This window comes from Panthera tigris, chromosome D4, assembly GCF_018350195.1.
Source record: "Panthera tigris isolate Pti1 chromosome D4, P.tigris_Pti1_mat1.1, whole genome shotgun sequence".
NCBI classification, from domain to species: Eukaryota; Metazoa; Chordata; class Mammalia; order Carnivora; family Felidae; genus Panthera; species Panthera tigris.
The window spans coordinates 50,054,758-50,071,580 of record NC_056672.1 but is presented as its reverse complement, the minus strand read 5'-3'; the positions used below and the strand labels follow the sequence as shown (position 1 = coordinate 50,071,580).

The following is a 16,823-nucleotide window of genomic DNA, read 5'->3' as shown; positions in this document are numbered from 1 at the left end:
ATGACCTGAGCTGAAGTCAGACGCTCAACTGACTGAGCCACCCAGGCACCCCAAAGTTGTCCCCATTTCTTTAAGTCCAGCCTGGGGAAAATGACTGGACATTGGGAAGTTTGGCTTCTAAGTTTTATTGCTAGAATAAAACTGTGATTTTGGGCTCCCTTCCCATCAACCCACTCCAGGAATCATATAAGCCCTACTGAGAGGGCCTTCTCCCCCAGGGATTTGTCAAGCTCTAACAGCAGCGTTTCAGCTGTGGCAAGCCAGGAAGTAAGACAACATCAAGAGTATTTGGGGGTCTTCTCAGCTCCCCTGAAATAGGAGAAGGCATTCTCCCAGACCCATCTTGAGATCATCTTGAGATCAGCCATGCCCTGGGCCCCAACTCTAGTCCTGAAGGTGCCACTGTCTCCTAGGTCTTTGTGAAGTAGAGATATTCTGAAGCCCGTTCTGACCCTAAGTCCCGATTGGTACTTTAAGATTCAGTTATAAAACTACCGCTTTGCAAACCTACCTCTTGTGCTCCCCAATATTCACTCCATGCCCACCTCACCTCCGGGCACACCTGTTATTCTAGCCTTTTCCCCCCCTCCACAGGAATGGAAAGAGTCATTGACATTTTCTGTCTTGTCTTTGCTTTTATGTACCTGCTAGCTTCTGACCTCATGCCTCCAAATTACTAATTTCCACGTGCACTTTATTATTCTTGTTTGATTTCTTTTGGGTCTGTCCATTTCCATCTGTCACTCTTGCTCTCCCACCTGGGTTCAGGCCACCATCATCTGTTACCTGATGACAACCTCTTAATTGATCTTCTTGCTTTAGAGGTTCAGTCCCTAAGGATCAGTTCTCTGCACCACAGCCAGATTAATGGCTCAAAATGGCAAATCCAAACACGTGGTTCCTTTTTTAAAAAGTTCTTCAATGTCCTTATTGTCCCAAGATCTTAATTCCTTAGCTGAGTCCAAAATTTTTAGCTGGAATTCAAAAATCTTCAATAAAACTATATCCCTGTGGGGCATGTGGTTGGCTCAATTGGTTAAGAGTCTGACTTCAGCTCAGGTCATGATCTTGTGGGTTCTGGCTCCACATAGGGCTCGCTGATCTCAGTGTAGAGCCTGCTTCAGATCCTCTTCCTTTCTCTCTCTTTTCCCCTCCACCCCTGCCCCTCTCTCTCTCAAAAATAAACTTAAAAAAAAAAAAAAAGACCTTATCCTTGATTCCTCCTCCCACCTTGAATTTTAACTCTCCCTCTTTTTTGCATTATGCTCCAGCCATATTGAATTACTTGTCCCCCAAATGTTTCCTACCTTCCTTTGTCTCTAGGCTTTTACATGTACTGCACCCTCCAATTCATTCTCATATCTCCCATATCTATTTAACATTTGTAAAACACAAGAGTTAGCCTCCTCCACGGAGCCCTTCTTGATTGCCCACAGGCTCAGTTCAGTGTGCTTCCTCTGTGTCCCCATGTGCATTTCTCCTCTGTGCTTTCTTTGCCGTCAGCACTTACCAACTGCTTTTCATTATTAATCAACTGTTTTTCATTATTAATGAAATGTTATTTATTATGCATCTGAGCTACTTAAAGGTGGAGACTGTCCCAATTTATGTCACCCCCAAACCTAGCACAGACATGAAACACTATAGTCATAAAGACATTGATGAGAGGGGATGCATCTATCAATGGTAATAAAGCCCCAAATCCCTTAGTATGTTAGCTTGCAACACTTCCAATATTAGCATCGCCTGGGGGACTTAAACAAAACAAAACAAAAAAAAAAAAAAACAACCACAAACTGATAACAGAATCAGAGTATGTAAGTATGTATATAGTATTTAAGCAGTAGGACTCAGCGTCAGTATTTTTTGAAAGCTCCCCAGATGATTCGGAGGGGCAACTGGAGTGCAAAATCTCAGATTTGTATAGTACAGAGACGGTAGCCACTCTGCCCTCTGGTGGTAACTTGCCACACTGCACCCCTCTTGCAGGGAGCTGGCTTCCCTCCATTCCCTCTCCTTTCCTGTGCCTGAGGGCTAATGTCTTTCCTCCCAGACCCCATGCTGCTGCAGGACACTTCTCCCAGCCACTTCCAGCAGACACAGTTACGTTCTGACCCATCTAAGTGCTCTGCCCCCCTAAGCATTCCTCTTGAGCTCTCCAAGACTGCAGAAATCACTGCCCTTTATGAAACGCCAAGCAAACCAGCATTCTCCCCCGGCATCTGAGGACAGCATCCAAATAAAATATGTATGTTGTGGGGCTAAATTGTGGCAGTGGCTCCACCCCCTCACTCAGGGCACCACAGCCCCCAAACACCAAAGAGAAAGGTTCTCTGTGAGGGAGATAGCAAGCTTCAGGTGGCCCAGGAGAAGGAGTAAATGGGTGAGTGGTGGGTCCTGCTTCTTTAAGATAAGCCCCGCCCCTCTGCAGAGAAACATCTGCTTTGAGCGAGGCAAATTCAGAAAAGCTTAGAGAAAAAAGTATTGTGTGCATGGGAGTCAACCCTCAGGGAGGCGCCCAAGGCTTCTGGAAGTGTTGATGTTGATAAGCATCCAAGACCCCACTGGATGTGTGTGAGGTCTCTAAGAGCCAAAGAGGCCCCACCTCAAACCCTTATCAGAAAGGGAACTGGAAAGATCCAAAATAGTTATGCTCACTGTGATAGTAGCTATATAAAAATACGTATGTTCGTGCAAGGCAAGAAGTAAAAAATGAAAAATAAAATGTGTTAAGGTAGTGGACTGTGGGTCATTTCCTTTTCAAAACATTCTTGAATATTGTTTCTGTTATCTTGTCAGTCAGTAAAATAAGCATTTTTTTTTTAAAGAACCTAAAAAAGAGGGTAACTACAGAAGCCTGAGCCTTGCCGAGGCAATTGTTACCACAAAAGCAAAGGGACCGTGTGAAAACCGCAGGATTCCCAGGAAAGCTTAGCCAGAGTAATGTCCACCAGACCTGGGAAAGGGGGAGCCATATCACTGGGGCAGAGCCACCAAACACATGTGATGATGCAGGATTTGTTAGCTCCAAGGCCCTGAACATGCCAGCCCACCCTGGGAAAGCAGAGGGTGGCGCCATGTTGCTGTCACATCCCCGGAAGGAAGGGGCATTTCCAGGGAGCTATGACAGGCAACGAAAGCTGACTGAGTCCAGCTTCTCTCCTTCCATGGTGAGGTTCTCCTGGGATCTTTACTTGAAGATTAAATGTTACTGTTTGGGAGAGGAGGTGTCATCAGCAGAATGTGGATTCGACGTGGGCTTGGAGAGGGAGTGGAGAACTTTTGGCAAAGAGGGAAATCTTCTGTGGCCTTAGAAGTTAGGGATTTCTCTATAGAGCCTCTTTGTGAGGTAGGAACCTTATTAATTTCTTTCCTTTAGATTTGGAAAGTATGTTAAATGTCTTTTTTGTCCCTCCTATGCTTGCTGTGCATGAAAGGGATTTGAGGGAGCTCCTCAGAGGTTTCTGAGTGAGACAGTTAGGGGTCCTGCCTGGATGTAGACTGACCCCTGTACCACGAGGCTTGCATGTTCAATCACTTGGCCACATGTGACAGTAGCTTCTTCAGTGGCAAAGACGGAGCCTTCAGTCATTTTAGCAATCAAACCTCAGAAAGGATGTTTGCCCGGCCAGGACACTACCTACTGGGGTACCCAGCCAGATGCCTGAGTCACCAAAGAACAATGGCATCCAAGAGAAGGGCCATTGGGAGAAGGAGGGTGTCCTGGGGAGGATGTCCTCAGTGTCTGTGTTCTGAACTTACCATTGTCTTCTTCACATATACTTCTTGACCTCGGGACAATCCAAAATCTGCTATTTTGGCTACATAGTTTTCACCAACTAAAATGTTCCTGGCAGCCAGATCCCTGTGGATAAACTGAATTTAAAGAAAAAAAACATCATTTGCTTTTTTCACTTCATTCTGCTGGCACAAGGCCACTGCGGTCAGACCTTTGGGAAATAAAGAAGAGAGGAACCCAATTCCCTTAAAGTTCCTCTCTAATATCCTCAGTGGATTTGGCCAAATGACCCATCATGTTTTGGGAGAAGCATTTCAGGGAAAAAAAAAAAAGAAAAAAGGAAAAAAAGAAAGAAAAGAAAAAAAAAACCCAGGTCATTAAATCTTCCTGCTGCCGTCCAAGTCCTCCGCTATCATGCATCATTTGGATCCAAATGAAGCTAAGATCAGTTCAGCCTCCTCATCAAATACACATGCTCAGATTCACTAAATACAGTTATTGTCAGTGTCTGGCATTAACTTCTATATAAACAGAATAGTAACAAAGAGATTAAAATTAGGACAATCATAAGAGGAATTAAAGGGGGGAAGTTGACTAGAAAAATGTATAAATTTAGCTCAACTCTGAGTCCAGAGAGAATTTCAAAGGAAAGATGTCCAAAGCAAGGTCCTCACCACACACCTGTTTTTGGCTCAAGTAGTCCATGCCACGGGCCACATCTGCTGCAAAATGGAGAAGCTGCTGGGAGGACAGCGTGGAGGCGGTGCTGTTGGCAATGGCAAAGGCGGGATCGGTCTCCAGCACTCGGCTCTTGCGCAGGAAGTCCAGGAGGTTTCCGTGGGGAGCGTATTCGATGGCCAGGTACAGGTAGCCTGTGGGGAAACGGAGAGACACCACCTTCTCAGTGGCCCTCAACAGCTCTGAGATTTCAAAGGTGTGCTAGGGTCTTGGGAATGGCTTGTAAAATTTAGTATCTAAAAGCAACACGTTGGGGCACCTGGGTGGCTCAGTCAGTTAAGTGTCCAATTCTTGATTTGGGCTCAGGTCATGCTCTCACTGTTCATGAGTTCGAGCCCTGTGTCAGGCTCTGCACGATGAGCACAGAGCCTGCTTGGGATTCTCTCTCCTTCTCTCTGTTCCTCCTCTGCTTGTGCTCTCTCTCAAAATAAATAAATAAACATTAACAAGGAAAAAAAAAAAAGCAATACATCTAGCGGTACCAACCTTGAGAACACTGACAACAGGACCGAGAGAAGTTCCACATTCCTGCCATGCTTACAGGGCACCATGCTCGAACTCAGGGTCCCCTCTTTCCCACCCCCTCCCGCCTACTACACATGGACTAGCATGGAGGAAGGCCTGCACCTACTCAGTAAGATTTGCCTCCAGAAGATCTAGGACAGCTAGTCTGCATCACCTATTATTTTTTTTATTCAGTATTGATGGAGAACTAACGTGAGCCAGGCATGTTATTCCAGTCTGTCTCTAACTTTTCTTGAGGTTATTTTAAAAAAAGAAAAAAAGAGTAAGTGTACATGGCAGAAGGACCCGTACCAGGCAACTCTCTGCCTCCTCCTTCTACTGCTCCCCTAAAACTCCCGCTACGTCACTGTCTTGCTCATTAGGTTCGCAGAGTCTGAGGTCAGAGACTGCATTTTGCTTAGAGAAATCAGAAAACTCAAACTTAGACAAATAAAACAATAGGTCCTAGAAGAAATTATGGTCCATTTTCTTGGCCTATTCCCAAATTGTTTTCCTTTTTTCTTTTTTTTTTTTTTGATAAAATTAATCTTCTTTCACAAAAACATTGATCTTTTGAGTCAATGAAAAGTAGAGTGGTTTTACTGTCTTTTAAAGGTAAATTTTTTGGCATACCATTTTTTACATTTAAAATGTCGAATGAATTTTAACTTCAGAGACATTCTAAGAAATTGAAATTCTGGTGTAAAAAAAAAAAAAGCCTAGTACTGTAGCATGTAGCACTGTAAGACAAGATACGCCTCAATGCTTTCTCATTTCCTCACTGAACTATAAATTTTAAGAGCCAACCAATTATGTGCTAAGGTGATGACAGAGCAAAAATTTAAAAGATACACATTTTTCTGTTGGCGGTGGTTACTTTTTTTAAACTTTCATTTACTGCTGTCCCATGCTGACCACTGTTTTCAGGAAATAGCTCAAAAATAAATGTCATTACTTCATTATTGAACCTAAGGGACATGATCTAGCTTTCAGAATTACACCCTATTGGATCACAGAATGATATATTGTTTGAAGCCCCAGTATTTTTAGTTTAATAAATTGAGGAAAAGGAAGTAGTCTCTCTTCTATTGTTGGTGTTTGTGCCTCAGAGTCAACAAGAGGTTGTCAAGTTTGGAAATAATTACTGTGTGGAGCTTTTTTGTGGGATCAAACTTTTCCATGAGGAATTAATCATAATTAAGCATAAATTTAAGCACAGATTCAGAATTATAAACCCAGGTAGGATGCTGAAGTAAACCCATAGAAGTACTCAGCTATATCTAAATAATATAAATTGACCTTTAAGAGTATGTACAACATAGGATAGTTGTAGAGCTCCACCATAATTGTACCCATAATTGTTTGGGAAAAAAAATGAAGTTCTATCAGATATAAGTTTATTACTATTATTTTATCCTAGCCATTACCAATGCTTTTCTATTACAATAGGTTGTTGACATTCATGGATTTAACATTCAGAGTATCAGTGTCTTGGGTTTGGAGGAAATAAGATAGGCAACTCAGAAGAGCCAATGCACTTCACTCTTCCTGATGCTGAAGGCTCCCCCAAACCCTAGCAATAGTAGCTGAGGCAATCCCTGAATCAGCAAGGATGGCAGTGTGCAGCAACCACGGGTACCTTTGAGCACTAATGGGTGAACCACACTAGAAGGCAAAAGATCCAGCCTGGGACCTACCTCCAAAAAAGATCCCAAGTCTCATTACAATCTATAAATAGGACCAGACATTCAGAATGAAACTGCAACTTTAAAAAAAAAATGGGTAGCATTCTTAAGATTGTTATATTTACTAATTTCAATATGGAATGTGCCTGTTTTAAACAAAAATTCTGGCAGGAAAGACAGGAAAAGAGCATCTTACCACGATGTTCACACGCTCCCAAGAGATTGATGATGTTTGGGTGGTGGCCAAGTTTACAGAGAACCTCCAGTTCCCCAGCAAAGTCCCTGTGGTCATCTTTGGAGGCATATTCTGGGAATGAAGTCAAGAGTTGTGATCCCTCGCTGTTAGACCTCTTTAGAAACAACTATCCCCTCCCACTCCCCAGGACCTTCAGAGGCACTTAGTCACCATCAGGTCTGGAAAACTGTATAGAAATCAGACATTACTCTAGGAAGAGTACTTGGTACCATTGATACTTTGGGCAGAAACCTCTGTTGTTGGGGGGCTGTCCTCTGCATAGTAGGATGTTCAGCAGCATCTCTGGCCTCTACCCCCCCAGATACCAGCGGCCCAACCAAAAGTGTATCCAGACATTGCTGAACGTCCCCCAAGGGGCAAACCACCCCTGGTTGAGAACCACTGTTCTCAAGTTTTCTTGTTTAAGCTCTCAAATGCCCAGTGAGATGATTTGGTAGAGATGGAGCAGCCTCTATTTAGACTCCAGCTATTCTAGCTGAAGCCGCTGTCCAGCAACGCATATGCTGAGGAGCAGACCCAAAGTTTCAGTACAACAAGACTGGGAATGTACACACCTTCCTTTACCATAATACTTTTAACCTGCTTCCCCACAAACCAGTCCTGCTAAACAAACAAACAAACAAACAAAAACAAAAAACACCTCAAATCCAACGGCATTTCTATGGAAGTTGCTTGATGGTCAGGAAACAGAACTACATCTGTTTCTATTCTTTTCATCCTGTCTCTTGGTTACCACTTGGATCAGAGGAAGAACCGCCAGGTACCAGCCAGGCTGAAGGGAAAGCTCTCTCTGGCTGATGCACAAACTGATCAGCCTTGATTGGTGACAGAGCGCTATTATGATTTTTTGAAAAATAATGTTGGGTAGGAAAGGGAGGAAGGGGGGGCCAGTTGGTGCTGGTGGCCCTGTGCCTACCTGAACATGCTTGGAAATTACAGGAATGTTTCATATGGGGTAAGGGTACACACAAAACTAGCTAGTAGGCAATCCCAAATCAGATACCCTGAACCAGGGTTCAGAAACCCTGTCCGAGGTTTAATGCCTTGGAAGCATATTTAAAATGAAGTTCTTTAAAATGACCTTGTCCCCTATTTCAGTATCTGTCTTCCTTTGGATGCATCATTCTCCCTGCAGACATTTTCTGCCCTGGTGCCCCATTAAGCTATTTTACCTCTTCACACGGGCATGGGACCATCAGGCTCAGATCAGACTTTAAAAGCCCTGATTTTACAAAATTCTATATCCTTTCTTCTCGTACTATCCTTACTATTCCCCAAAACTCCCTGTAACTAAAGTATCAAAACAGAAAAGACATTTCTGGATGCTAAGCAAGATTGTGTGTGTACATGTGTACGTGTGTATTTGAAACATACTACTATCTCTAGGCATTGACAGTATTTTGTTTTATTTTATTTGTTTTCTATTAACCTGCTGCAAAGAGCAAGTTAATTCCCCTCTTGCACTCAATTTTGCTGTCAGAAAGGAAAACCCAGCAGCAACCTTAGAGAGCCCACACGGTGAAGGTGGCCCACAGAAGTAATTAATTACATTCCCTGTTCTGACACACAGCTTTCCAAGCCCAGATGCTCTAGAAGCCACAATGCAGCTTCTCAATCAAGCCATGTGCATTACCTGCCACTTCACACAGAAGAGAATACAGCTAGTACAGACAGTGAGCTAGACATTCAGCTTTCTCAGAAGATGTGTATTAGCCATCTTGTTAGATGGGTAGGCACCAAGCAGTCTTGAGACGAAGACAACTGGAAAATACCTCATTCTTGTGACCCTAGATCAATGGTTTTCAAACTTGAGGGTACAGAAGAAGCAAGGAGCATGCTTGTTGAGAACACAGATTCTCACATGTTGCCCCAGAAACTCAAATACTGGAGATCCAACAGTGGGAGAAGCCAAGTAGATGCATTGCTAACGTCTCCAGGAATTTTGATGCAGATAATCCATGAAGACGGTGGTTTGCAAAATGTGGCCTCCAAACCCTCAGCGTCAGCATCACTGTGATCTAATTAGAAATACAAATCTTCTGGCCCTGCTCCAGACTTACTGAGTCAGAAACCAAGGTGGACCCCAACAGTCTGCTTCTAACAAGGCTTTCAGACGACTGTGATGCATACTCAATTTTGAGAACCACTGCAGTAAGAGAAACAACAGTCCTCCGCCACAATGAGCAGTGTGTGACAGGGAATCTGTATTCTCACATCGCAACAAGACAGTGGCATTTAAACATCTCATGCCTTCATGTTTATGTCCTGACCCTGTCACCAGCTGACCTCAAAGGAAATATCACCTGCAGTTGCACTGAACAGCTATATCTGACACCATGCCAATTTTCTGTTTAAATAATGTAAGAGAATAGAGGAAAGATTCAACAGGAAGTCAAGTTGTCTCCCCGCCCGAGTGAAATGCTGACTTGATGTGGCCAAGCACTGACCTTTCATTCTCTTGATGGCAGCGTCCATCCGTAAGCCATCCTTCTTGATGCGCGCCTTAAGAACCTGGCCAAAGTTACCCTCCCCGATCACATCTTGAAATTTGATGTCATTCCAGTCAAGCACTGGATAAATTGTAGGATCTGGGTTGTTTTTGGCCTTCCTGTTCAGGGCCAAAGTTCCTGAGTTGAACTGCACAACTGGCTCTTCCCTCTGGAGAAATAATTTTTTAAAGGTTTTATGTCAGGATTTTTCATAATTCTGACATGCATAAATACTCCTGGTTTGTATCCATACCAAGTGAAACAAGAAACTAATTTAGGGATGGAGATGGAAATAGGTTTCATCTAACAGACTGTCTACAGCTTCATGGGACACTTCCAGGCATTGGGGGAAGGTATTCCGCAATCAATTAGCAATGTCTGCAGACAGCAAGGCAGGGGAGAATTAGAGCAGGGATGCCACAGGATGGCACATCCCTGAGTTAGTCACACTGAGTTTCTACTGAGCTTTGAAATAAGCAGGTACTTAGTTCTGGTTTGGAAAAGAACACAGAGATCCTATCTGGGACAGTAAGAGGCCATGCCTCCATGAGAGCTTTTCTTACATAGTCTTGGTCTATTCTGGACTCTAACTCACTTGCTCTGGCTTATCCTAAACCTGAGAACTTCTTGAGCCCACTCTGGAGCAGATTCAGACCCCAGGATGACAGAGGCTTACAGCAAAGCCCAACACAGCATCACCTTTTCTCCTGAGTTTGAGAGGCTGGCATGTATAATGACAAGGCACCAATATCATAGGAGCTCCCGTGCTCCTGGCCCCCTTGCTGGCCCTTTCTCTCCAGGAGAAGCTTGAGTTGAGCCACCTCTGGCATGGAGCAGGTAACAAAGCTCCCCTTGTCCTCCATAGAGGGGAAGCTCAGGGATCTGTGGACATGAAGGTATGCCTTATCTAGAATGTGTAGCTGTACTCAATGTTTTATACATGGCATTGATAAAGCTGGGTGCAAGTTCATTTTACAGAGCTTAAAACCACACACTAGAAAAACATTCGGGCTCTAGTAAAACCAAAGGAATCAAACAGGGTACATATTGGTCAAGTATGATTTTGTAAACTCTGGTTACTGATCAAAATGTCTAGGCGAAAGAATGATGCAGTGCCAGGTATTATGAACTATGACTGCAGACTGAAGGGTACAAAGGAATGGAGATACACATGTACATACAATTCACATATATTACAGACACAATGTATATGGGATAATAAGATTGTGGGAGATACTAAAAGTCGAAAATGGGAACTGGAAATAGGAAATGTCTAGCACAATACATCATTACCCATGACATTGAGGTCTGGTTACACTCATGTCCTTCCTTACCAACAGTGTTCAGTTCTTCATACTGCAAGATTAGTCTCCCCGGTGACTTATCATTAGGATGACCATACAGCTCACTTTGTTAGGGCCTGTTTTAGCCCTGGCTTCCTGAATAATTACTGAGAGCAACCTTTTCACTCTCATAATTGTTCCAGGTTGGATAACAAATTATATAGTCATGCTGTTTATCTCCCATTTCATAACAGAAGTCAAAGAGAAGATGAGGCCTGCCTAAGGAAAATACTGGCTTTAGAAGTAAATTTCCTGGTCCACATCTTTCAAGTGAAGGTTCTGCATACATGCAGACTTGTACTTATTAGTTAGTAGGAAGATGAGACACTACCACGTTTTGGAAAGCTTGGGCCATTCTCCTTTGGACATTTGCCCTCTTCAATTGCAACATGATCAGGAAGGCCAACAGCACCGTCAGGCAGGTCATTCCTGCCGAGCCAAGGATGGCTATAAGCAGCATTTTCCCGCCTCCAAGGTCCGCTGGTGCTGCGCAGAACACAGGAGAAGCAGCAGGGTTAGTTTTGGAGAGATAGGGCAAGACCATCTATGGTAGACATCACAGGGAAACAGAAATGTCATGGTAGCCCTGACTCTGCCACCTAATTGCTATGGGACCTTGGGCTACTCATTCATATGTTCTGAAACTCAATGGAGAAGAATGACTCACAGTCTGACTTTTTATAAGACTTAAAAAAAAAAAACAAAAACAAAAGCAACAACAAAACAAACAAAAAAACACCAAAAAACACAAAAGTGCTGATTATTATTATTAATTATTAATCTCATCATTTATCCAACTTTTACTTCCAAGTAGAGGCCCAAGCAACTGCACATTGTCAAGCAATAGTGAGAATGACTAACTAGATGTAGGACTTTGGGAAAGTAGCTAAAGTTCCCCTGAATAATTTCCCCACCTAGAAAAGTTCTCTTGTTCTAAGATGCTGAGTTTAGAGTCTGTAAGGTTTTTTGCTTTTTTTTTTTTTCTTATATAAAAAACTGATAGAGAAAATCTGAGAATACCAATGGGAGAGTGAAGGAAAGGAGGAGGGGAAGGAGAGAGAGACAGAAGAGAAAAACCATTAAATTCAGGGCCAGGTCAAAATGAACTTAAAGATTATGGTCTAATCTTTCCATCTCTTTCCCTTATCTAAACTCAAATAAAATTAAATGCAATATATTTTTACGAAAAACAGTATGTAGAGCATCACCCCATCTTCTTACAAGTATTCTTTTGTGATTATCTCTTTCCTTCCTTCTATCTCTACTCATGGGTGCATAAAAACAAGTCTGGAATAGAATAGTGAGAATTTTGTTGTTTTGTTATGTCTTTTTTTTTATTTTTTTGCTTGTATTTTTGTAGAGCTTGGATTTAGGACCTGTACACATTTTACCAAAACACAAAAAATTATAAAAGTAATGCATTTATTAAGAGTGTCATCTGAAAACTCCAATTCTCTATAATTGGTAGACTCATAATTCCTTTAACATTTCAAAAATATTCCAAAGAATCAGCACTGAAAATATCCATGTTTCATTTGATTTCTTAAGCCCTAGGTAGCCCTTGAAACCAAGAATTTTTTACTACTATAAGATTTTCTGTAAAAAAAAAAAAAAAAAAAAAAAACACCTTAGTCCAGGTTATATAAATCTTCCAAAATTTCCATCTAACATCACTCTATGTTCCCTCACACTTGTGGTACAGGGCAGAGGGCTGGGAGGTACGGTTGCAGACAGAATTCAAAGGGAGGATGCTCCAGGAGCTGCAGCCCCCAATCCCCATCCTGAGTCCCTTTTGTTCACTTAACTACGTTCAACAGGTGTTATCAATCACAAACCCTGGGCATCCTGTGCTTGGCACTCTGAGGGACCTCCATTTGTCTCGAAGAGCTTACTGTCACTAGAGTGGGGGTTAGTGGTGTATGTGGAGACATTATAACTTGGATCCAAACAGTGAAAGAAAAAAAAAAACACCTCAGAATAGAATAGTGTCATCCAAGCTAAAAGAGGAGTTCATTTGAGAAAGAATGGTGTTGGTTCTTGGAGCCTCCCACTGAAGCACCAGCGTAGGCCTGCCTCCACTAAGCAGGTTCCACATTCTTTTTCCATGGAATCAAATTCATATTCTTCAGAGCTTCAACTGCTGGATAGGGAGTGTGATGGGATAATTTAGTCTAAGGCTTAATAAAAGAAAATGGATCAACAAGGATTCCTTCCCAGGGGCATTTTCATTTTAAGAACCTATCTAGAGATGGTGAAACCTATTTTGACAAATGAGTTATGTCACATGATGTACATATCAGGTAAATATCTTAAGATAATGGGGCTTTCCCAATCATCTCCAGAAATAATCCTATGTAAATACCTGTCCACTCTACCAACCTTGAGATTTAGAAAGGGTCATCAGTTCATGAGAAAAGGTTGGGTTGCTTGACCCTATGTTGTTCTCTGCAAAAATGTCCACCTGGTAAGCTGTTTCAGGCTCTAGGCCCTTGAGGTGATACTGGGTAATGGTGGCATTCTTGATCTTCACATCGATGTGCTGGTCTTCATTCTTGCCCTGAACCTTGTAACGGATGATAATAGAAGAAATAGAATAGCCATCCAAGATTGTCCAAGAGATCATGGCTGAGGAGTCTGTGATGTTAGAAATCTTAATGTTTTCTGGTTGAGGAGGGAGAACTAGAAATTAAAACAAAAATTTAATTCACTTAGGATACACTATCATCACTTAGATTATTATGTTCTTAAGAGATACTTAATGTCAGCTCATAAACCATGAATGGCAGAAAGCAGGAAAGAACCTCTTTGACCCTGCCTGCAGCAACTTCTTATTCAACACGTCTCTGGAGGCAAGGGAAGCAAAAGCAAAAATGAACTACTGGGACCTCATCAAAATAAAAAGCTTCTGCACAGCGAAGGAAACAATAATCAAAACTAAAAGGCAACTGACGGAATGGGAGAAGATATTTGCAAACGACATATCAGATAAAGGGATAGTATCCAAAATCTATAAAGAACTGATCAAACCCAACACCCAAAAAACAAATAATCCAGTGAAGAAATGGGCAAAATACATGAGTAGACACTTCTCCAAAGACACCCAGATGGCCAACTGACACATGAAAAAATGCTCAACATCGTTCATCATCAGGGAAAAACAAATCACAATGAGATACCACCTCACACCTGTCAGAATGGCTAACATTAACAACTCAGGCAACAACAGATGTTGGCGAGGATGCGGAGAAAAAGGATCTCTTTTGCATTGTTGGTGGGAATGCAAGCTGGTGCAGCCACTCTGGAAAACAGTATGGAGGTTCCTCAAAAAATTAAAAATAGAACTACCCTACAACCCAGCAAATGCACTACTAGGTATTTATCCAAGGGGTACAGGTATGCTGTTTCAAAGGGGCACATGCACCCCAATGTTTACAGCAGCACTATCAACAATAGCAAATGTATGGAAAGAGCCCAAACGTCCATTGATGGATGAATGGATAAAGAAGAGGTGGTGTATATACATACAATGGAGTATTACTGGGCAAACAAAAAGAATGAAATCTTGCCATTTGCAAATATGTGGATGGAACTGGAGGGTATTATGCTAAGCGAAATTAGAGAAAGACAAAATTCATATGACTTCCCTCATATGAGGACTTTAAGATACAAAACAAATGAACATAAGGGAAGGGAAGCAAAAATAATATAAAAACAGGGAGGGAGGGGGACAAAACATAAAAGCCTCTTAAATATAGAGAACAAACAGGATTGTCAGAGGGGTTGGGGGAGGGGGGATGGGCTAAATGGGTAAGAGACATTAAGGAATCTATTCCTGAAATCACTGTTGCACCATATGCTAACTAACTTGGATGTAAATTAAACAAGAAATAAATTTTTTAAAAAACATGAATGGCAAATAGATGTTTTCTCAGATGGTAATTCCAATCAATTGGAAGTGGACTCCAGAAGACATGACAAAATAGCATAAGCCAGGAAAAACGTCAACACATATATCACATATTTGCTCATGCTTGCATTAAAATAAGACTTCAGATTCTGTTACCCACAAACATATATTATACTGTTTTTGATGCTGGGAAGAACAGAAAGATTATGAGAGTTGACATTTATATAGGCTCTTCCATATAGTAACTCATCTCCTCTTCCTAACAATCTTATAAAAATTCAGTCCCAGAGAGGTAAAGTGACTTGACCAAGGTCATATAGATATTGTGTAGAAGAAGTAGGATTCAACTCCTGGCAGTCTGACTCCACAGTCCATCATCTTAGCCACTTTCCCAAAAAGCCTATCCTTGCCCGAAATGTATTTATGGAGCAGTAACAAGTCAGTGTATACATAAGAAAATGTGTCAAGGACTTAACAGACAAAATGCTACTGGGATTTAGGGAAAATAGAGATCACATTCTACTCGGGGGGAGGATGAGAAAGAGAGGTTCTGAGGTTTTCCAGAGGTGAAGATGATAGGCACAGAATTGTCCCTACATTTTCACTCAACCTGCTGTCTGATAAAGGACTCCTGCAAGAGGTTAAGTCGCTGACTCTATACAATAGAGTGACTCTGTATGACCCCAGGGAAGAAGGAATCCAAGGTCTTGCCCCTGATGTCAATTATACCTTCCATCTGTGAGGCTGTTGACAAGGTGTTTCCATATGCAGGTTCCCTCTTGACCCTTATAACCACATAGGTGGCTATGAGTAGTGCTGAGATTTTTATTATCCAGTTTTAGAGATGGACTTTGAAAATGAAAGGACTTGTACTGGTCCCAGTAAGTAAAAGACCCAGGCGACTTCACCCCATATATTACTGTCTTTCCCCATACACTGCTTAGAAGCAAAACAGAACCTTCAAGAAATGTCTTCAGGTATATTCTTTCTATCCTAAATTCTCAGAGATCCTTCTGCATTCTAAATTTCCTCTTTCCATGACGTTGATCATACTCCTTTGGTAACTGTGGCAATTTATGAGGATTAAATATTGGATTTTGGGCCTTCCAAATCTGATGGTCATTTTCTATGTCCCAAACCACAGTTGATTCATCAACAATATGTCTTAACTTCCTTTGCCTCCACTACCAAGATTTTGTATATTTTTATAAAAATATAGAATAATCTTCCTTCCCATAAGGAGATGACAGAATATTTGGATTCTTACCATTTTCAGACTACTATTAACACATGATTAACTTTTATATAGTGGTGCCTCAAAAAAAATATTCAACTTGATAAACCAGTGGTAGATCTAAACCTGTCACAAAAAGAAGCAGTGCCTTGCAGACACCTGCTAATTTTAATGCCAACTAAAAAGCACAAATTTACATCTACCAATTTATCCACATTATGCCTGAAAGAAGTCACCCTTTGAACTAGCTTAGTGGATCTGTGGTTTAGATGCAGTGAGTCTGAATCCAGCCATCTACATTTTTGCAGTTTCACCAGGTAGGTTCTAAAGTAGATTTTAAAACACTTTAGGAAAAGCTAACCAAACAATTTACAAATGGGATATGACTGCAAAATGAACTTCTCCAAGAAGCGATCTCTTTTTGCAATTGTTCATTGCCCATCCAAAGAGACTAATGGGTATCCTGGTTTCGTAAAAACAAACAAAACATAGAATTAAAATATGCAATTTCGAGTCCTAACCCCACGATTTACTTGCTTAATAACTTTGGTCAAGTTGCTTACCTTCCTTTGCTTCAGGTTCCTCATTTGTTAAATGTGATGACAATTCCTATTCTAATTTCCTTACAAAGTAATTGTTAAGTGTCAAATGATATACTCTGCATATACGTATGCAAAAAAAATTACACACATGTATTATTTTTACATACGTTTGGGGCCATAGGCCAAATTTAATTCATTCCACCCCTTACACTTGGACCAGATGAAATTGCTAGGCTGTGACTACTCAAAGTATGGCATTGTGACCATTAGCTTGCTATATGTGAATAAATAAGACTAAAACTAAAAAGATTAAAATACACCAAAATAGGGGCATCTGGGTGGCTCAGTCAGTTAGATGTCTGACTTTGGCTCAGGTCATGATCTCA

At 41.6% G+C, this 16,823-nt stretch overlaps 1 protein-coding gene across 3 annotated transcripts in view; it reads right to left on the bottom strand.

The window, feature by feature from the left end:
* Positions 1-16,823, bottom strand: part of TEK (TEK receptor tyrosine kinase) — a 105,513-nt gene that overhangs the window by 7,490 nt on the left and 81,200 nt on the right. For 2 of the 3 annotated variants that reach the window (XM_007098502.3, XM_007098501.3), the window contains 6 exons: positions 13,134-13,433; positions 11,086-11,240; positions 9,370-9,580; positions 6,863-6,973; positions 4,421-4,611; positions 3,763-3,876 (listed from right to left, as the gene is read on the bottom strand). In XM_007098502.3, coding sequence (XP_007098564.2) covers positions 3,763-3,876; positions 4,421-4,611; positions 6,863-6,973; positions 9,370-9,580; positions 11,086-11,240; positions 13,134-13,433 — 1,082 coding nt within the window. The remainder of the gene's footprint in view (positions 1-3,762; positions 3,877-4,420; positions 4,612-6,862; positions 6,974-9,369; positions 9,581-11,085; positions 11,241-13,133; positions 13,434-16,823) is intronic. The other variant, XM_015544901.2, reaches the window with a different exon arrangement.